Here is a 21,739-nt window from a genome sequence, read left to right as displayed (position 1 = left end):
ACAGTACAATTTTTCCTGCAGTGCACAACCTGGGAAAAAATGTCGCACTGCCCTCTTCAGGACAGAAAGCGACACTGGAACCATACACAGGCAAACAAGTACAATTTATTTAGGTCGGGAGTGTCAAATTCACTACTTGATCTTAACAAAAATGGCGTATTTAAAGAAGTATCATTTCAAGGCGTTTACCTGAGCCATGGAGCCTATATAGAGATTACAAAACAAAAACAAACATCAAAATAAACAAGCATAAACTCAAGTGAAAGACACTCCTCAATCCAGTCATCATAAAAAATGCCAGAGAACAGAAGGTAGTACTTCTTGGTAAGGTACTTTTCTAATTTATTCAATAATTCACTTACAAAATATATAAAATGCCCAAAGTTCTTTAGGCAAAGTAAAATTCAACAGTATCTCTGTTCTTTTTTCCACATTTATTTAATCTACTGTAACTGCATGTGCATTGCAGTGTACTGATCACAAGGAAAAGGCACAAAGCATTCACACACAGTTTTTTCCAGACATTTTCACTCCTGTAATAATAATAATAATAATAATAATAATAATAATAATAATAGCGCATTTAATTAAAAACACTGGAGTAATTAATTAATGTTAACACTTTGCGCCATCCAGTGGGCCGAATTACGCCGTTTGGTGGGCCAGATGTGGCCCTCGGGCCGCGAGTTTGACAGCTCTGGGGATAGCTACAATACAGGACTCATATAGTTTGTCAGGAGAGGTTTTCACCAAACAGAGCACAGTTTATGAACAAAAACAAAACAATAAATGAATCGGGGCGTACGGTCTGGGGCAATCCAGAGTTCCTGGACTGGTCTTGCTCAAAGACACATCAGCAGCAGCAGCCTGGCTCGATGCTGCTCATACAGGACCTTCTTCCGGTTCAAACTCAAGCACAGAAATCAGTGAATGGCGTGCGTGCATAATTATATATTTTGGGAATGATAGATAAAAACTGCGCTTAGTTCCGTTGGTGTCTATGTGTTTGCAGAGGGAGGAGGTGGCAGCGCCCCCTTGCGGCGTAACACGCATTTCCGTGACGTCAATTCAGCACTGGGAAGGAGACAGCTCCCTCCCCCCCAAAAAACCCAGCGCGCCTCACGTTGCATGGGTCCCCGGTTATTGATAACACAATTTACCCGCTGGGATCTATCCCAGTAACGTGAAACTCGTGGATATCGGCGCTGGAAATACTAGAGACATCCCGGACCGAATAAAAAATAACGATCTGCTCATTATCGCCGGCAAATAGAAAGCCGAGCCCACCCCTTCACTTGACAACGCGACATCAACCAGGCAGAAAGGTATGGGAATGTCATACTACCCGGTTAAATGCTTAATAAATGTGATATCAGGTACGTTTAGGCAGGAATCCGTTGCTTGGTGGGGTAGCGTTCATGCCGCTCACACTGCACCACTGAAGTGATGCTGCCAAGAAGCGAATCATCGTCGATGAATGCTACAAAATCATATTTGTGCAAAGAGAAAGCTCACATTACGAAATACTCGCGTTGGTACCAGCGCTGAGTAAATGTACATGTACTGCGGCAGTTTGACTTGGCATGGAGCATAGTAGGCATCGGGCTTGCTATTCATGCACGTCGGCTATGATGCTGCTGAGTGTCATCATCACATCCTTGGTTATTTAAAGATTGATCTTCCTGCGTGTGTGTGTGCGTGCGTGCGTGTGTGTGTGTGTGCACTACTCCTTCGCACAGGCCTGGTGGTTGTTTATTGCCCGTCTTTTACGCTCTCATTTCGCCCAGCCGTTGTGGCTCTTCTTGTGCAGTGGTGCAGTACAAGACACGGAGCTGGTGTAGGATACATGAATTGGGTACATGTGGTTCCTCTCTCTGGCTCCCACTCTTTCCCCCTCTCTCCCTCTCTAACATACACATACATGCACGCACGTACGTACGTACACATGCACACGCGGAGGTGGTTATGCAATTCGTCATATTCTTCATCACACACAATGCTCTTCTTCACTCAGCAAATGATGGGCAGCATATACCAGCTGCTTCGCTTGCATCCTGTCAGACCCTGGTGCTGCTCAGAGGAACAATTAAAGCACAGGGGACAGTCATGGCTGTGGACTGTACAACAGCCTGTGGTCGATTCATTCATAAAGCCAGTTTCCACTCTGGGTGATGGCTCCACTGGGCCGGCTGGTTTTCCCATTCACAGACACAGAGATGAGGCTCTACTACATGATTCAGACAGAATTTAGTTGTGGGACTGGAGTGGCTGTGGATAGACTGGGAGACTGGCTCGCTGCCCAACTCACAACACGACTCCCTCTGTTTTGGTGTTTTGTATCGCTTGTAATGGAAGCCGGGTGCCAAGTTAGCCTTTAATTCAGCGCTGAACAGCTTCATAATGCCAGTGTATGGTTTAAGTCTGGAGCTGTCCAGTGCTGAAACGAACCTATACATCAACATTTGTTCTAATTCACTTCTTATCACAAATCTTCTCCTCCAGGCTTTCTTCTCATCTGTCCATCCTCCATCCACCCTGACCTGCTGTGTTGGGGAAACCCCTGATGAGTGGGACCTGTATCCATGAGCCCCGTGCCCCTTCCCCCTCCCTGTCAGGCTTCAGTACCCCCATCTCAGAACCTCCCTATCGAAGACTCGATGGAGACACCCCTGCCTGCACCCCTGAAACTGACCTGACCCCCACACAGTGTGTCCTTCGTAACGTATTGTCCATTGACACCGGTGGACAGGGAGTGCCCGGTGGAAGCAGCCCCACTCCCAGTGATGGACCCTCAGCCCACTTTGACAACAGCGTGCTAAAACTAAATGAACATGAGGCCTGCCAGTGTGGCGGTGGGGCCGAGGCGGGCCACAGTCCGGAGGCTGGTGCTGTTCGGAGCCAGTCGGAGAACATTCGCCTACAATCAGGAAGTGGAGGTTTTTTGGAGGGACTGTTTGGCTGCCTGAAACCAGTCTGGACCATGATTGGAAAGGCCTACTCCACTGAACACAAACATAATCATGAAGGTATGTGCAGATAAGGCGCCACTGTGTCTATGCTCTCTGTTCTTCCACTATGCATGTTAAACATGGCGATTCACCACAGAAAATGAATAGTTTAAGCCTCAACTTGACAGTGGTGGAGGAATGAACCACCAGAAGCAGAGCTGTTATTAGTATTAATTTTGCTTCTTACTTTTTGTTTTCTTGTAAAACATTGGATAATTTGTCCTGGGCCTCATCTGCTTTAATAAAACATGATGAGACAAACAGGTTGGTAGTTGCCGTGTTACCCTTAAACAGTGGATTACATAGCCTTTTCATAAGTTTCTGTGTCAGGTCCTTAACAGTAACTATGGCTGTTGTTAGTTAAATGTGGTGCAGGAAAAAAAAAAAGATATTTTAGCCCGGGAAATCTAGTGGAGCGAAAGGGTAAAGTGGCAGAAAATAGAAATACTCAAGCATGAGTACCTCAAACTGTACTTAAGAACAGCACTTATAAATGTACTTTTGTATTTTGCAAACCCAGAACTCCATTATTTCCTGCGCTCCATGACTGCCACTTTGTCCTGCTGGCAGCACGACTGTGCTCGAGTCTGTCAGCCAGGCTCACCCACAGTCATCAGCTAAACTGAGATCTCACAGCTGGTCAGGTGGGAGCATCATGTGCATCTGGCTCCACTGCTGCTGCTGCAGCTCTCAAGAGATCTAAACACTTCAGTGGACCTCATGAAGAATTGATCCAGCTGTCTCTTTTATTCTGTCAAGCTCGTCCATCTTTAGTGACCGTGCTTTCACAGTCGTTTAAGTAAAGTCAGCGTGACGGATGACAGGCAGATTAGACTACAAGTGCTTTCCCCCTATTTTTCTCCTTATCTCTGGATACAAATGCAATGGCCTAGTGGATATGTTGTCAATATCCCACTTGTTTGACCATAGCAGGCACTTTGTATGATGTAACTGTGTCCTGCCAGTTTATTCTAATGTGTAGCATGGATGCACCCCCCCCCCCCCCCACCCCCCAAAACAAAACAAAACAAAACAAAACAAAACAAAACAAAACAATCTCTCTGTCCAAGCTGAGAGTAGGTTGCTTTGCCATTATGATGGGTGGAAATCATCTGCTGCAGTGTCTTTGGTATTGTGAATAACTTTTCTGCAGTTGCATACTTGATGAGGTTCACATTGTTTACTTGTTGGTCTGAGTTTAGAGTCCTGGGAGGTTCCATTTGAGGAAATCTCTGACCTGCAGTGGGTGGGCAGCGGTGCACAGGGGGCCGTCTTCCTTGGCAAGTTCCACGGAGAAGAGGTGGCTGTGAAGAAAGTGCGGGACATCAAAGAGACTGAGATCAAACATCTCCGCAAACTCAAGCATCCCAACATTATTACTTTCAAGTGAGGAAGCTACATCCTTTTTTTTATTATATATATTAGGATATATATCTCCCAGTTATTTAACTCTGATTGCACTTCCCTTTCAGGGGTGTATGCACCCAGGCTCCCTGTTACTGTATCTTGATGGAATATTGTGCTCAAGGGCAGCTGTATGAGGTGCTGAGGGCAGGCCGTAAAATCACACCTTCCCTCCTGGTTGACTGGTCCATGGGCATTGCAGGTGGCATGAACTACCTACACCTCCACAAAATCATCCACAGAGACCTCAAGTCCCCCAAGTAAGACTCAGAAGCACAGCTGGTGTACTGACAGTTTCTTTGATACTAGAGCTTAAATTGTTTATTATGTAATCTCACCTTTCCAGCATGCTGATCACACATGATGACCTGGTGAAGATCTCTGACTTCGGGACTTCAAAGGAGCTCAGTGACAAGAGCACCAAGATGTCGTTTGCCGGCACTGTAGCCTGGATGGCTCCTGAAGTTATTCGGAATGAGCCGGTTTCAGAAAAGGTGGACATCTGGTAAGTCTGGTTAACATTCACACTTTTTTTCCTATAGGCTAGAAAAAGTTGTGCTTCTTCATCGATTACATCGATTTAACAATTATCTTTAAAATACTACACTAAAGAAAATATGCAGATAGCTTGTTGGTATTGTGAATTAATAGTTGAGATATGTTTGAAGCTTGTTTAAAATGCCTTGTTGTGATTCGTATGCATGCATTTTATCTTTTCGTTAAGATATTTTGATCTCAGTGAGATTTCTTGAATAAATAAAGCTTAACTCCTCTTAAAGGTCCTTTGGAGTGGTGCTCTGGGAAATGCTTACAGGAGAGATTCCTTATAAAGACGTCGACTCATCTGCAATCATCTGGGGTGTGGGAAACAACAGCCTTCAGCTCCCCATACCGGAGAGCTGTCCAGATGGCTTCAAGATCCTCCTCAGACAGTGCTGGTGAGCAGCGTCTGGAAATGGGCAGTTGGAATGAAAAAAAAAAATGAGCACAGCAGGGAGGAGAGGACAGATGAGAATAGTAGAGGCGAGGGTTGAAAGTAGTTGTACAGGGAGCTGTAAGTCTGTGGTTTAAGGATTTTATTGATTTTACAGTGCATTGTAAATGTGCACAGCTGTGTTTTCCCATCTTGGATTTGCAGGAACTGTAAGCCCAGAAATAGACCTTCTTTCCGCCAGATCCTTCTTCATCTGGATATAGCGTCAGCCGATGTACTGTCGACTCCTCAAGAAACATACTTCAAGTCTCAGGTAATTTTCAGCTGAATGGAAGGACTTTAAAAAATTAATTACATTTTAAGATACACATATATATACAGAGGTGTGAGCAGTTAAATGAAAAACCAATATAAAGTGCCTTAGTAAGGTGGTGAGCCATTATAATCCACCAGAACTGCTTTAATGCATCTTAACATTGATTCTCAGTTAAATAAAATTCAGTTGTATTTATATAGTGCCACTGTACAAAAGCAGTCTCATCAAAGTGCTTGATGTTGTAAGTTAAAGATGCTGCAATATTAGAGAGAAAATCTCAACAACCCTATGACCAAGCACTTGTGACGGTGGGAGGGAAGAACTCCCTTTTGACAGGAAGAGACCTTAGACAGAACCAGGCACAGTGAGGGGCAATCATCTACCTTGGCCAGTTTGTTGGGTGAAGGTAAAGAGAATAGGAAAAAAAAAGGAGAGGGTAGAAAGAGACCAAAGATTAAACACAAACTGTGGGAGAAATAATTGAGGTTGGTGAGATGCAGTAGCAGATTATAAACACATCATGAGTGCAAAGAGGAGAGTGAAATGAAAAGAAATGGATCATTAAGCCTATAGAGGTGTTAACTAAGAAACTGTTCAGGGTCACATAATCAAGTCTTAACTATAAGCTTTTTCAAAAAAGAAAGTTTTAATCCCTTTAAAAGCTGAGTGTCTGTCTCCAAGTCTCTTGAACTGTTTTAGACTGATAGAGCACTATTCTGCCAAAGATATTCTCTCATTCGGTGTTTTGATGATGGTGGTTGGAGAGGCTTGTCTACCACACTGGTAGCCCCTCATTGTGATGCTGTAAGAGACCACGTCTGTCACGATATAAATGTTTCACCATGCCACCAAAATGCCCATGCATAGCATAGCAGAACCATCAAATCCCTGCTGTAGGCATCAAGGGTTTGGATTTTTCTTTTAATTTGTAGCCCATCTGCATAGACGTAGACAAAGGGACACAACTACATGTGCTTGCAAAGCAATCAGACATTAAATGTACAAAAGAGACCTGATTTTTGAAGTCACCTCTGAGGAGACAGAGCTGGTTAACAGAAATGTACTCTCATCAGGCTGAATGGAGGGAAGAGGTGAAGCAGCACTTTGAGAAGATTAAATCTGATGGCACTTGTCTCCACCGACTCGATGAGGAGCTGATCAACCGACGCCGAGAGGAGCTCAGGTTTGCTTTTTACTGTTAAAATAGTTTCATGCAAAATCAAGGCTTTACAATTAGCAGGCTAAAGATACTGATATTTTACTATGTTAGCTGACATGCAAGAGGCCGCTTCCCCTCTGTCCTATTTCTCGCTGTCAGTCCTTAGTCACCCCCTGTGAATGAAATAAGTGTCTTGCGTTCACATCTATTGTAGAGCTTTTAGATTCTCTCATGCGGATGCACAGTGACATCAGCAGCTTCTTTTCTTCTCAGGCATGCTCTGGATATTCGTGAGCATTATGAGAGAAAACTGGAGAGGGCTAACAACCTTTACATGGAGCTCAGTGCTGTCATGCTGCAGCTGGAGCTGAAAGAGAAAGAGTTGCAGAGGTGCAAATAAATTCATGAAACCACAGTATATGTTTTTGAAATGCGAGCACCATTTGCAAATAAGCCTTAGTGCATTTACACTTTGGTGGCATTTTCTTTCTAGGAGAGAACAGTCTTTGGATAAGAAGTATCCGGGATTGTTCAAGCACCATAGTTCCAGACAGAGCAGCTCGTCAAATTCCATGGACAAACTCATCAAGAAGAGAAACGTCCCACAAAAACTTCCCTCGGGAAAGAGGTGTGAGATTTCATTTTATTGGGTGAAACTGGAATAAATCAGTGAATATTCATCAGCCTTGTGGATTGTAGTTTTTGACTAATCCTTCCCACTCTTTCAGGCCAGACATTCTTAAGTCTGAGGTAATCATTCCCAAAATGGACTCATCCGTAATGCAAGTCACTATTCCAGCCTGCCCTAACAGGAGCTCCACTTCTCCCAGCCGGTCTCGGAGGGTAAAGACCCGCCATCGTAAGCCCGGTAAGGGCAGCAGTGGGGACCTGGCTGGACTTAAAGCCAATCAATCCTCCCCTAACCGGGACACAACTGCCCAAGTTAACAGTTCTACCACTAACACCTCGAAGCAGCTCCTGGAGCCTTCCGCAGCCCTGCGGGGCCTCAGTCACGAGCAGCAACAGAGGCAGCTATCCTCCTCCAGCCCTGACCTCATCTGCACCACGCTAGAGGCAGACAGCCAAGGAAAAGGGGAGCCCTCTGTGGGTGGGCTGGAGAGAGGAGGGAGCCTTAGTGCCTCTGCAGGTTTAGGGGGGTCAGAGGGAGGGGCGGCCGGTCTGGATGATCTCACAGAAACCCCCCCACGCAGTGACACTCCCAGCGAGGATGCCGCATCATTCCCGTTCTCCAGCAGCCCGGACTCACCGTGTGGGAGGGGGGCGGCAGCAGGACGGGGCTCTCTGGGATCTCCACGCCTTCCTCACGATGGGGAAGATAAAGAGGAGGGAGCAGGTGTTGTGAGGCTGCCCCGGGGAGCATCAGGTGGAATCGGGAGTCAGCACCTCACACCTTCAGCCATTCTGTACAGGGCAGCTATCACACGCAAACAGGTACGGTGCAGGATACCGCTCCTTACTCCTCACTGTCCCCTTGGTGATCGTTTTCACTTGTGCATTTTTCATGTTTCTGACTACAGAGGCGTGGAGTGTCATCAGAAGAGGAGGAGGGTGAAGTTGACAGTGAGGTTGAGTTACCACGGAGACGGTGAGTAACTGTCCTTCATTACTTGAAAATTCCCTCCAGCCATCTTCCCTCTTTAACAAGTTGCTGTTTTATTCAGAGAGCAAATTTATGTCAATCTTTACCAGAATCAGAGATTCTTTTTTTGTTTGTTTGTTTTGTTCCTTCTTAATCGCTCCAGACGCCCGACCAGCATTACCAAGTGCCAGTCGGTGTCTACATTCAGTTCAGAAAATCTGTCTGTATCGGACGGTGAAGAGGGCCACACAACTGACCACTCTCACAGCGGTACTCCCGATGTTGTCAGCACTAACACCGACGACAGGTTGGATGACCGCAGCGACGACCTCCTCTCTCAGGGGTCGGAAATCCCTGTGGACAACACCGACCCTGCCCAGGCTTCTGATGGCCTGTCAGAGAGAGACGGAGCTCTGGGCCAGTCCAAGGCTCAGCTGGATGCCGGGCAGAATCCTAATGAGGTAAAGAAGCTGCACAGAGGACCGCATGTGTCAGCTTTGGTCTTCTCCTTAGACGAGTGTAGCCACTGGTGAAAAGTACGACTCAAAACCTGTACTTGACTATATGCATTTTATTTTATTTCATGTTAGACTACCCTGATACAGTTCAGGGTTATATTTTACTTTTTGCGCAATACAGACTGCCAAAAAAAAAATGTCACACCCAGTGGCAGTGAAAGCAAGGCAACCAGTCTCATCACTTAGCACTAAATGTGCGATCAACTTTTTCATCATAATGATCTAGTTAAATAAAACAAACACACAAAATGAAACTGTCTAAATACAGGGTCTCCCACCACTGCTAAAATTACACTCCAAATTCCGGGTTCCCGTCTTTTATTTCACGCTTCCATTTTTGGATCGTTGACACTGAAATTAGGTTTATGCTCATGTCTGCTGCTGGTCATGCATCGCACACTTTTTTCCTCTTCCTGCTCTTTTTTTAGAGTCGAGCCTTGTGCGATGATTCTGACTGCGACAGTGCTGAGCTGGATCAGTCAGGTAGTGGTGAGCTCAGCCGTCCTCCCAGTGCCGGAGCGTGGGCGCCGCCTTCTCAACCTTATCAGGGGTCTCCACAGGCTCCCCATACAGGACCTCCATAGATCACTGGACACTAGGAAAGATCCAGCTACTCTACAGTGAGCAACCATCACAGGCGTACACCGGTCTGTCAGTGCAGTACATTACTGTTGTCATGAGGGATCACACCTACTACACCACTCAGACTATGACAAGTTGACTTATGGTGTCTCATAAGTTTGTTGGCTGGCAAACCTGCACCAGATGACATAGGACATTTGTCATATCCTGACTTCAGATATTTTGGCAGCTTGTGACATCAGATAAATATCATTTAGGTTCAGTAGGGTTTGATATTTTTTTTCTTTCAGGCAGGATAGTTCCAGTTTGCAAAAACCCTTCCACAGATGCACACGCACGCACAAGAAGATACCACACTCTTAGTCCTTTAAACACTCTAACCTTCACTCTGGGAGCATCCTCCATGGTACTCCACACACTAATGCATTAAATACTAATGAATAATAAATGTAAATATCCATGACATACCACATGAGAAATATCTAACTTTATTTTATTTGTAAGATAAAAATGTAAGACTTAACAGTATGCAGCCCTGTGAACAAAATGCATGACTACATGTTTATAATTTATGGTTCGAATGTGTCCGTTTTATATTTTGTGAAAGTTTACACTTTTTTAATCCTGAAAGTATTAATTGAGTTTTTTTCTCTTTTGTTAATAAATGTTATCACTAAAAAAAAAAAAAAAAAAAAGAGTCAAAAATGGAATGAAAATACTCATATTGATCGATCATGATGCATAATTTGGGTTCTCAGTAGCTAAAATTTTATTTATTTTTTAAACCCTCCTACTACTGAGTTTCAAATACACATATGACACACTCGAGGTTTTTATAGAGTTTCTAAAAATTTTTGATGGGGTGGGAGGTCTTTTGGTTCACTCGAAATGCACCTCTGCTATTGTATATACTCAGTTAACCAGCTTATTTAGTACATCGAGCTAAAATTCTTGCAAAGACTTCCTTGCAGCACTTTATGGGGTTTTTGTTGAAACTGTTTTCAAAGGCTGTGGATTCAAGTGGAATATCATTGTGGAGAATGTAATTTGTTTGTGGTGTGGGTAAACTATATTTCACTAAAGTTGTGCTTGTCATTTAGCCGGGGTGTATAAAATTATGTAGAAGCGTTTTGGAGGTACCGTCGCCACAAACTGACACAACCAGTTGAATCAGACCCTCCCTAAAACAGTTTTAATATAAACTCAACATTCTAACCTCCAGTAAGGTAGCATTTATTGCAGGACTGTTGCATAAGACTGCATTTGTTTTAGCTATTTGTTCTTAATAAACTGGCAACATATTACTGCTATACCATTTTATGACATTACTGGTGCTAGCAATGTCTGCTTTTAACCATTTCAGCAGTTAAGTGCAGAAGAAATCCACTGTTTTAACACCAAACTGTAGCGCAATGAATGGAGTCGGACTAGTTTTAAAATGTAATTAGTTCAGACGAATCATTTTCTATTTCTACTTCTCAGTTGTTAAAGGCTTATATTCCACCTTTGGCAACATAACAGTTGGCCAGAGAGCTAGGTGTTCTTGTTAGCAGCTGATACCTTTGAAATGAGTTTTCTGGCCTTCTGCAGGTATTTCTTCTTCTGTGTTCACATGACTTGCTGAACCAGAATTAGAATGACTACGTGTGATAGTTTTCTTTGATGCTAACTAAAAGCGCGCCCTTGAGGTAGTGTCTTGTTTAAGTATAGGATTCTGCATTCAGGTCATACTGAATAAATCTTATATGTGCAGACATGCATGGAAAACTCCTGACGGTTGACCTAATGTGGAGTCATAAAGAGTTTGATTTAAGCCTGTTGGTGTGACTGCATGGTTTAGCACCAGAGGTGGGGATCGCACAGTATATTACCGTAAGATACAATCATGATACCAGTTGTATCGTGAAACATTCTGCAATACTTAATATGTTGCAAGACAATCATCTATGATACAGGATCATATCTGTGTAAATCAGAAAGAACTAAAGAAAAAAAATACCCCCTAAAAAATATCAATCATTCACTTGTTTTTAGTTTCTAATAATTAGCTTTATTACTTTAATAAAGTGTCCGTTTATTTGAGTAGCTATATGATTTGCTTTCCTCTTCTGTTATTTCTCCTAAGTTTCTTTTCATTCGATAAGCGGCATCATGAAGAGTCACGAAGGACTCCAGTGTGTCAAACGACTGAGCAAAATCCAGTTACAGCGCCTGCATATGTAATTAAAAAAAAAAGCTGATATTTGTGGCGTTCAAAACGGGCAAAAATCTCAGCTTTGTAGTGCTTCTAAAGTAGCTAATGTTGGATCACTAAATAAACTACAAATAGTAGCCCGATGTGTGCACGTTCTGTGTGACAGATCTCACTATTCATTAGGCGGTCCAACATGCTGGCTCACAAAGCAGCGCACTTAAAAATAAATAAATCATCCATTACACACGGTAGCTTCTTTCAAACTAGTTCATCTTTGTTTAGCGTTCTTTCATCAGGCATAGTTTGCACAATACTGTACTATACCCCATGGAGGTTTGGTGGCAAAGTGCACAAGAGATTATATTATGCATAGATATAAAGGAAAATAAATAGGACTTATCACATCAAAAATTTAATATTATTGTTTCAAATACTGGTAAATATATTTGTGACCCTTACAGATGTGACTTTTTTTTTTTGCCTCTTTAAAGAGAGCCCCCACCTAACTCGAACCCAGGACATTTGGTTCCAGTGAATCTTTGACTTGTAAGAGAAAGCAATTTGATTTGTTGCTTGATGTGTAAATGCAGCAGAAAACCGAAAAGCAGCAGCTCTCATCCACGAAACCTAAATAGACTGATTTGTGAAATCGGTGGAGTACCATGCAGTAATGAACCAAAAGGCCTCCGGTTGTTCAGGATGTTGGCAGGCTTCATAAAAACCTCATCTGTTCCTTTTACCCTTTAAGATTACTGCAGAAGTACCCAGATAAAGAATAGAGCACTTCTCTGTGATGGTTACTAGTAGAACAGTAAGTATCCTTTGGAGTTTGAATAGAAATGTTTTGTTTTTATACAGCATTGCACATTGTACTTGTAACATAGGAATTATATCAAAAGCAAAATATTATGAGCAACAATAAATAATGTATTGGTTACAAAAAACAAAGCTGGGTGTGATGTTTGTTTTAAAAGACAGGTCATGCTATAGCTACAGTTTGTGCTGTCGTTGCATCAAAGACTGCTCAACAAGAAATAAATGACTTTTCAATCTCTTTGAGCATGTCCAAAGTGTGCCCATGTTAATTTATGACAAATTCGCTTGCTCGCCTCTGTACACCACAGTGCATTTTATATCATAATGTAGTATAGACTCGAGGGGTTTAACAAAAGTATTGACCTCAACATCAAGGTGAAGAAATTTTGCAAATGTGATAACTCAAGAAGGATGTCACCTAGCATTTTGAAACAGATACCATAGGTGCTTCTACTTGGGAGGCTGAGGGGAAGCACTGACCAGTATTTTCATGCAGTCTTTTATTTCAGTGCATGGGAAGAAGACCATCAACGGGCTGAAAGAAAACAAAACTAAAAAAAGAAGAATGGGCACAAACTTTAGCAGTCATCAAATCAAATCAAATATTTGGTCAAGAAAAAAAAAAAAAAAAAAAATTGTCTTGAAAGAAAGAAAATTGGGCATTTATTAAGGCCTAAAATCAAGAGATCGCATTAAGGTGCAAAGCATTTGTTATACTCAAAAACAGCAAGGCCAGATTAGATTTAGCCAGAAAACTTCTAAAAGAGCAAACACTTTTGGATGGGAAAAAAAAAAAAACCCAAAACAAAAAAAGTCTGAAATGAAACCAACTTGCACCAGAATGATGGGAAGAGAAACAGGTGGAGACAGTGTTATGGCAATGACATGAATGGCTCCCAGTGGAACCGGGTCACCAGCGGTTATTAATAATGTGACTGCTGACAGAAGTAGCAGGATGAATTCTGTAGCATACAGGGCTCCACTCTTTGCTCAGAACACAGCACGGTATACTTTGTGCAATGACTCAAAAGTAAAAACACCCACAAACATGGGTCAACTGAAGGTGGCTGTAATAAAGGCCTCTCAAGGCATGACACATTATTTGGTAATGCCCATGGGTTCTAGACTTCAGGCAGAAGTCCCCCCCCCCCCGATCCACCCCTTTTCCCTTTGATTGCCTTGTATTTTAAAAAAAGTCTCAATCCCCATGAGATGGTACCAAAAAGGAAAAAGAAGAACAAAAGGACTGTTTAAGCATTTCACATCTTTTATTTCTGCATTTCATTTCTTCAACAATTTAATTGCACCCAGATCTACAATATTTCGAAAACGTGCACAAAAACGTGAGTTTCTTCATCCTGCAAAGAATAATAAAAAATAAAATCTGACCCAGGCAAAAAAGATAGCAGGAAACTAGTGTTAATTCTATAATTCTCCTTCTAATTAATCATAATTTAATACCTCAGCATAATATACTTAAAGACCAATATGTCTTGTAGTTTTGCCCCTTGCAGCATTCCCCCTCCCTGCAGTTAAAAAAAATATTTCTCTATTTAAAACAAACATTTCAATGTTATTATCATCACCACCATGGTCTTAGTAATTTAAGAGAAAAGAATATATTTTCCTCTTATTTAAGCCCACTCCTCATAACCAAAGCCCACCCACCCTTATCAGAATCCAATACACAACAATGCTCAAAATCCCAGGGTCTGCACTACGAAGCAGGTTCAGCATACCTACGATGCCTTCTTACTGTCCGACTATAACAGACATCATGCCACGATATCAATGTGGTAAGTCAAAGCTTTTTCTGAATATAGCAATGAGCCACAAAATTCTTAACTATAATCCCCAAACAAATATGTGAGTTTCTGCAGCCAAAGCCGGTAAAAGCTTTGTGTAAATGAGTAAGATAGGCTCATTAATATCACTGCCCTATCATTAAGGCACGAGTAGATCTATCATTACAAATGTTTATTCCAATAAACTGATGTGTTCCTCAGACGTCATCTTATGGCAAATGAGACATTTTAGCATTTTTGTTTCAAGCTGCAAACCTGGTGGCATCAACAAGCCTTGGAAGCATGTAAAGCACAAACAGAAAAACATAATTCAAACCTGTATGTGCGCTGTACTCGTCAGAAAACGCTACTGAGGTTAGACCGTCTCAGAACACCCCTTACCTCATAAGATCCAGTCTACCCAAAGGTATCTTCTAAAACCAGTTAATTACTCAAAACAGATTGACCAGTTGATGCTTTTATATATGCTGATCTGTTACCTCATGCATGTGTGTGGTCCAAGTTATCACTGCAATGTGTCCCATTAAGGAACTGAACTACTGTGTAACCTTCAGATCCCAAGATTACCTGGCGTTATGACGCTAACCACAAATCCCGCTTCGTAGTGCAGGCCTCTGGTTCAAGAAATAAAACGGATGGAAATACAGGAATGACACAAAATAATTACTCAGCAAATTAGAGGTGAGACATGATGTAGCTTAAAAAAAAATTCTCATCTGAACCCGCACTAGACAAGGGGTAAATTACCTTCGGACTAAAAGGTTTTCCCTGCATACACCTTCAGCTGAAGATCACTTAGACCCAGTGAGACCCGTTAAACCCACAATGCCTCATTCAGGAAGTACAGCCTCAAACAGAAGATGGCAAATACCAACAAATTCTACTCATTCGAGGAGCTGTGTATTAAATAAAAATAAATAGATATTTAAAAGGAAGGGAAAGAACAGTCCATCTATAATGTTATTGTGTGTTTTTTTTCTTCATTTTTACATTTTCTAAGAAAAATCTGACATAAGAAAAACATTATTTATGCCTTTTCAGATTTTTCTAAAATTTTACCTACAGTATATCAAGAAGATCATACAGATATACAGCAAAATAAGAGGGAAAAATACAACAGAAGGAGTCCTTAAAAACTATATGCAAAGGGAATTTAAAAACATAATAAATAAATAAAATACCAATATCATGATAATGGTGTAATTACAACTGAGTAGGTGTCTAACCAAAGCAGAGGAGAAAACAGTGAGTTTATAGTACTTGGTTTTTGCATTAAGTTCAATAAGGGACCTCTTGGTAAAAAGTAGGGGGAGGGGTTACGTTAGGTGCTGATGAAGATCTCCATGTCAGTTGGCTGCGAGTCCAGTAGCTTCAGATGACAGCCTGAGCAGAAAACAGAAAAATCCAACACTGTTTAAAACAAACAAGTTAGATTATCAGTAACACATGTTGCTGTATCTGAAAACTAATTTAAAAAAAGTCTCAGACTTGTGGACAATCTGAGTGAGTGAAGATGGACGATTTCTGCTATCGTTTTACAGAAGGTCTTTTGACTGGCAGTTTGAGTTAAGCAGGATGAGATTTTTCCACAGAATACACTTGATTATCAAACTGCCCATCTATCAGGAAATCAACACCTGCTTCCAGCAAACTGATGTGCTATATGTCCTGATAATGAACTGTGTGACCCCACTTCTTACTTAAAAAAAAAAAAAAAAAAAAAAAAAAAAAAAAAAAAAAAAAATCACCCTGCATCTGTACAGCAGGCTTAGCTGCAGAATTCAAATACACTGCTGCTGGAGAATTGGGGGTGCGAAAAATGATTTTAGTTTACCAATTACAGCAGGATAATTGGACCGTTATTGGCTGATAAACTGAGGTAAACTATGTTATGTCACAATGTTCTTTGAAAACATAATAAACAGGAGCCACACTGGCTGCAAATAAAATGTTGGTCAGGCAAAAGCGAATCCATCAATAATTGTGTGGTAGTGATGGCAGTGATCAACCCAACTCTGCTACAGATTTTGTTTGTTTGTACATTTTAGACTACATACACTTATATCTCATGGGTTTGTGCACATAATGGACAAACAGCTGTTCGAATGGTAAAATCCTGTGTTTTTGGCCCGTTCTGTCAGCCCTAGATTCTAGTGGGACAGTGTCACAGCTGGAAGAGGGGGTAATGAAATTATTACGAGAGCTGTAGTAATGAAGTGACTGTTAAAAACTGCCAGTAGTCCAATTCTAATAAATCTTCGGTAACCTAATTAAACGAGAAGCACTCCTCATCTTTCCTCTTATGTGAGGAATCCATTGCTTCTGATTGATACTAGTTGGTCAAGTGGACAAATGGTAGGAAAACTCAATCTCCATTAATGTGTTTCAAAACTGACCAGCTGCACAATGTCAGAATTTAAAAACAGACAGCGAGAGAGCGCCATCTTCTTTCCATTTTGCTCTAGCCTGTGGCTATTTTCTTACCGGGCATTGATCAGGTACTCAGCCAGGCTGATACTGGCGTGGGAGCCAGTAATGGTGACCTGTCTGTCAGTTGAGCCCTCCACAGGGTTGGCAATCTTGATCTGAGCCCCTGACATCTGACGGATCTCATTGATCTTTGCGCCCTGACGGCCGATGATACAGCCAATGAGCTGGGGAAGAAGAATTACGTGACACTATGTCAATACTTTCACTGCAATAAAATAAATAAAAGGTTGCCAATTCAAACAAAATGAGCTACTCAGAAAATCAGCAAGTTTCTCTGTTAAGAAAAAAAAAATTAAAGTCACATTAATTTTGACTTACATCGTTTGGAATGGTCAGCTCATGAGAGCCAGTTTGTGCAGAGGCATCCATCCCAGCTGAAAGAACACAAGAGTGAGTTGATTGCATGGATTAACAGAAACAGACAGCAATCAAATTCCTCCTCACAGGAAGTACACCTACCCTGGAAGCCCTGGTTGCTGTGTGCAATGGGGAAGGGGCTCTGCTGCATGGCCAGCTGGTGAAGTTTGGTGAGCTGTTGAAACAAAAAAAGAAAGATACGTAGAGCACAGACAGACAAGGATGTGTTAAGAAACACTGAAAATAAACTTTAAGACTGAAATGTTCTTTCCCTTGTGTAAGTGGTGGTTGTGATAATGAGTGGAAATCATGAAATTGTGAAATGAAAAATGGGATCAATGATTTTGCTTTAAGATATTTATGTTAGGATTTGAATCTATAATCTTTGGAACTGTTAAATGGATGTGCATCTCAAGCAGTGGTGGCTGTGGGAAGGGCAGCAGGGAAAAAAAAAAAAAGTCAAGAGGGATGAAATAAAAAGGTGGTATGGCTTCCCCGGACCGAAGTTGCAAATATATTGGATCACTTACAGAGGGCCCCTCACTTACATCAGGCTGTGGAATGGCGTGCTGCCCTTGGACAGCGTAAGCCTGCAAGGAGAGAATAGCACTTAGGAGGGTGTGGCAGTGTGACATGGTGCACTCCAATATCCATCAGTCCTCTGTTCTTGCTACAAGGAGCAATGCCAGGCATGCTACTAGAATAGCATTTCCATAACTAAACTCTGTTAAAATAAAAGTGTTTAAAAAAAGAAGAAAAGAAAAAAAAAAAAAAAGTACTTTTATTACTTTACCTGACCACCTGCAAAGATGACAGGAGACCCTGAGGGTTTGGGTCTGTATGGGATGGTCACTCCTTTTGGTGGAGACTAGAAAAACAGAAATATTCACCTTTAACTATCAATAACTACGTAAAGTATCAGTGTCCAGAGCCCATTTACAAAATCATAAAAATCAGGATTACATTAAACAATGTTTGTACCTCAAGCATGACAATGCAGATCTGCTTGACACACTCAATAATGGACTGTGGAGTCCCTGCAACGGTGATGGCACGTTCTGTTGAGTTGGGTAACATGTCCCCTGCTACTTGTACCTGAGCTCCTGCAGACTACAAAGTCACAGCAAGAATTACAACACCGATCAGGGGAAAACAACAACAACAAACAAAACCCACAACAGGATCTGAAATTCATACAAGACTAAAATACAGCAGACAAACCTCTCTGATTTCTTTGATCTTGCAGCCACCTTTACCAATGAGTGAGCCGCACTGGCTGGCGGGTACAACGAGGCGCATGGTGACTGGTGGTTTGCTGGTGGCTGTACTGTTAGTCATCGAAGTGCTGATGTCCTGTAGGGGAAGCGGATACAACAGGAGGCTTTAGAAAGTGGCACTTGTATAGCCGCTACGTCTTTAATGTAAGATACAACAAACAATTCTAACCTCCTCCAGTTTCTCTATGATCATGGAAAAGGCTTTAAAGATAGAGGTGGTAGGTCCCGCGAGAGTTATGATCCTCTCTGGGCAGTTCCCCTCTGAGATGTTGATACGTGCACCACTCTGCAAAGAGACAGGGAAAAAAAAAAATTGAATCAGTTGCTTTGTTGTCATATGATGCATGCGTCACAGTAAATGTTGACATGTTCTTTCCTGATTGTTGGAAAAAGACAGACTTACCTCCTCTCTCATCTTTTTAACAGACTCTCCTTTCTGTAGATAAAGAATACAAAACAATATTTACAAAACACACCAAGGGACATGCCACAGTTAGCATCGTTCTGGCAGTAAAACCAGCTTACCTTGCCAATAATGCTTCCAACCTCCTACAGAAGATGACAACAAAAGTTTGTGTTAAAACAATACTTTGCGGTTTTCTTTTTTTTTTTTTTACTACAGCTAGATTAATTTTAAGGAATAAATGCAGACTTTAAGATCCTTATAGAATCTAAACCTTATATCAGTGCTGGAATGTTGGGGTTTTTGCACACCTGAATCACATGCAAGCCTTTACAGCCATATAAATAGTTACAATAATCCCAAAAACCTGTGCTGACCTACTTTTTCACCCAACACACCAAAAACTGATCTGCAATCAATAAGGGGTTTGATAACAGCTTTTGATATCTTTTCAGTCTATCCATAGTTGCATGCAGTCACACTCACCTTCCCATGCATGAGAAGCCTGATGGTTAAGGTGACATTAAGTCCTCCTTCAACCAAACTGGAGTCCATTGCTGCAGCTGAATCCAACACACACTCGCACGCGCTCTCAACACTGGCCAACAAAGTGAGTCTTTGGTCACTGGCTGAACGTCTGCAACAGAGTGGAAAAATTAACAGTCAGAGACAAGCGTAGTTGGTGGAAAGTGTGAGGCCATCTGCTGTCAATGCAAATCAGTGAAGTGATGCGGGCAGTGCACATCTTGTAGACTTTAACGCCGTTTTCCAGCCACGTCGAAAGAAAGACGTTTCAGTTCGGTAATTGACATTAGACTGGCCCGAGTCCACTCATTCACTGTGCACAATGACCCACTGTCTCTCGGCGGTCGTGTCTATTTTCTGGCATTCTACAGCGGTGGCGACATCTCTTTAACTCTTGTAGTCAACACAAGCTGCTCAAAACAATCATTTAAAAAAATCACCGTAGCTTTAAATAAACTTCACAACCAAGCTAGCAAGAGAAAGCTAACAGCGTGACGTTATGGCATCAAATCCTGTTTGAAATGAGCATCCCAGCTAGTCACGCAAACGAGGGTAAGAGGAAGTTAGCTGCACCAAAACATTTTTCCACTCAAAACACTCGCTTTTAGCTACATGTACAGATTGAGTGCTAACAGATTTAACCATTCTATCTTAAAAAATATATAGCATTTCGAAGCTAACTCCTGCTCCACCATCAAGCTAAAAATACAAATCAGTGATTTTCCATCCAGCACGCTAGCGTTAGCATTCAGCAACTAGTCGGATCCCGCGGCCTACGAACCGCACCGAGTTATCCCTGTCCTTCACTCCTAGGGGAAAAACACACATATACACAAAGCTGGAAGACTTACCGGAACCGTCCCTGGAAGTGTGTTCAGGGGGTGGGTAGGGTGGCAAGGGTAGAAGGGGAGAGGTTCGGGAGGGAGTTTTAAAAGGATCTGGGGAAGAGGGAAGCGACGCCGCTTTTCGATCGGACTCCACTCTCCTCCTCTGCTTCGCACAAAAGACAAAACGCGTTCAACTCTGACCCCTTTAATGCCCCGCCCCCTCAACTAGGTCAGCCCCGCCCATTGACGTGATATTCACTCCGTACAGTACAAAACAAAAATATAACTAAATAAAACGAAAAAAGCAAAAAATTCTTTTATACTACATATTTTCCCAAACGCAACAAATACCATTTATTTATTTATTTGTATACATTCACAATGTGTACATTTCTCATTCACAAATAAGTTCATATTGTTTCTGCCAAAATATCTATAAATTAATAACCAAAAGCAAAAATAATACTGAAAAAAAAACATAAATAAAAACTAAAAACTGTAGTAGTAGAATATACTGGTAATATCTTTGCTAATATGGTAATTACTGGTAATTTATTTATCCCATATTTGGTAATTTCCCTTGTCACAGAGGTTGAAATACTACTAGTCCTACTAAATGTAATAATGACAACAATATAGGATTCATTTTCTCCTTCCTCTTTGCTTCGTCTCTCCCTTTAGTGAGATCGCCACAGTGGATCATCTCCTGCAACCTTATCCCTATCCCTAACATCCTCCTCTGTCACACCAACTGTCAAATGAAACCAAATTAACCAGGTAATTTAACCACATACTTATTTGCAATCCCTGGTTGTCATTCTTAGTAAGGAATTTGACCACTACTGTACTTGTTGAAACTTCGTCAGAATGCTGTAGGACTGGTTCTCAAAGTCTGTCTTCTGAAGGTGTGAACAACATTCTTCCACAAAATATTTTAGTGTTTGGGATTTTGATGATCAAGGCAGAGAGCTATGGGAGATCCAAAATCTCCAGCAGGGATTCAGCTGGACTGAGAAATTGTGAGTTTGAAGGCCACATCACATAATTACATGGTTTTTTATCTTTATTGATCTGCGCAGTGATATAAATGGCAAATATTTCCTTTACAGAAGAGGTTACTGTGGCATGTTTACATCGCAGCTCATTTTCATCAAATCTGATGAAAAAAAAAAAACCAAACCAGAGGAAAAGGTGATGTCTAACCCAGGGGTGGGCAACTCCAGGCCTCGAGGGCCGGTGTCCCTGCAGGTTTTAGATGTGTCCTTGAACCAACACAGCTGATTTAAATGTCTTTTTGTCAGCACCACCATTTCCAGCGATACAGTACCATCCTGTAAACTCTTGCTGCTATCATCCCTGAATCTTGTCTTCACCGGCTCCACCCGCTCTCTTCTGCACCTCTCTTGTGCACTGTGCATTGTTTTGGACAGAAGACCCCAGATATTTAAACTCATCGACCTACTATCTAACCTGCACCTGTCTCCCTCTCATTCACATAAATATTTTCTGTATTGTGTCTGCTGG

At 41.8% G+C, this 21,739-nt stretch overlaps 2 protein-coding genes across 4 annotated transcripts; one reads left to right on the top strand and one right to left on the bottom strand.

Annotated features, from left to right (window-relative positions):
- The first annotated feature begins 1,111 nt into the window (after window positions 1-1,111).
- On the top strand, window positions 1,112-12,504 carry map3k12 (mitogen-activated protein kinase kinase kinase 12). Its single transcript, XM_085394075.1, has 14 exons — window positions 1,112-1,325; window positions 2,503-3,026; window positions 4,211-4,394; window positions 4,481-4,672; window positions 4,759-4,917; window positions 5,192-5,350; window positions 5,551-5,659; window positions 6,736-6,845; window positions 7,095-7,211; window positions 7,315-7,449; window positions 7,550-8,273; window positions 8,360-8,427; window positions 8,585-8,882; window positions 9,368-12,504. Exons 2-14 carry the CDS (start codon window positions 2,564-2,566, stop codon window positions 9,521-9,523), a joined length of 2,874 nt encoding a protein of 957 aa, XP_085250201.1. The 5' UTR covers window positions 1,112-1,325; window positions 2,503-2,563; the 3' UTR covers window positions 9,524-12,504.
- A 1,276-nt stretch (window positions 12,505-13,780) lies between these two features.
- LOC146645367 (poly(rC)-binding protein 2) lies at window positions 13,781-20,403 on the bottom strand. Of its 3 annotated transcripts, none has more exons than XM_085393632.1 (13): window positions 20,240-20,401; window positions 19,350-19,500; window positions 18,986-19,009; window positions 18,864-18,896; window positions 18,630-18,746; window positions 18,405-18,536; window positions 18,165-18,293; window positions 17,977-18,051; window positions 17,714-17,773; window positions 17,286-17,358; window positions 17,145-17,200; window positions 16,821-16,990; window positions 13,781-15,719 (listed from the first exon to the last, which is right to left on the bottom strand). In XM_085393632.1, exons 2-13 carry the CDS (start codon window positions 19,416-19,418, stop codon window positions 15,683-15,685), a joined length of 975 nt encoding a protein of 324 aa, XP_085249758.1. In that variant the 5' UTR covers window positions 19,419-19,500; window positions 20,240-20,401; the 3' UTR covers window positions 13,781-15,682. The 3 variants fall into 3 exon arrangements, with proteins under 3 accessions (XP_085249758.1, XP_085249759.1, XP_085249760.1); XM_085393633.1 differs by having other exon boundaries at window positions 17,732-17,773; XM_085393634.1 differs by lacking the exon at window positions 13,781-15,719 and having other exon boundaries at window positions 16,817-16,990; window positions 17,732-17,773; window positions 20,240-20,403.
- Between the last annotated feature and the right edge of the window lie 1,336 nt (window positions 20,404-21,739).

The sequence above is a fragment of the Rhamphochromis longiceps genome, linkage group LG20 (assembly GCF_057381845.1).
Source record: "Rhamphochromis longiceps isolate RC_006_pf linkage group LG20, R_longiceps_female_GT1.1, whole genome shotgun sequence".
Classification (NCBI taxonomy): Eukaryota; Metazoa; Chordata; class Actinopteri; order Cichliformes; family Cichlidae; genus Rhamphochromis; species Rhamphochromis longiceps.
The sequence above is the reverse complement of the archived record's forward strand: the minus strand, read 5'-3'. Positions and strand labels throughout refer to the sequence as shown.

What these genes read in the sequence shown, in the direction of transcription:
- map3k12 (XM_085394075.1), top strand. Translation starts at nt 2,564, where the DNA reads ATGAGTGGGACCTGTATCCATGAGCCCCGTGCCCCTTCCCCCTCCCTG. An exon ending in ATCCTCCTCAGACAGTGCTG is followed by an intron (nt 5,351 to 5,550) that starts GTGAGCAGCGTC and finishes TTGGATTTGCAG; the next exon opens with GAACTGTAAGCCCAGAAATA. An exon ending in CCGGGCAGAATCCTAATGAG is followed by an intron (nt 8,883 to 9,367) that starts GTAAAGAAGCTG and finishes CTCTTTTTTTAG; the next exon opens with AGTCGAGCCTTGTGCGATGA.
- LOC146645367 (XM_085393632.1), bottom strand. Translation starts at nt 19,418, where the DNA reads ATGGACTCCAGTTTGGTTGAAGGAGGACTTAATGTCACCTTAACCATC. An exon ending in TCATCTTTGCAGGTGGTCAG is followed by an intron (nt 17,774 to 17,976) that starts GTAAAGTAATAA and finishes CTCTCCTTGCAG; the next exon opens with GCTTACGCTGTCCAAGGGCA. An exon ending in AGCTGACCATTCCAAACGAT is followed by an intron (nt 16,991 to 17,144) that starts GTAAGTCAAAAT and finishes CTTCTTCCCCAG; the next exon opens with CTCATTGGCTGTATCATCGG.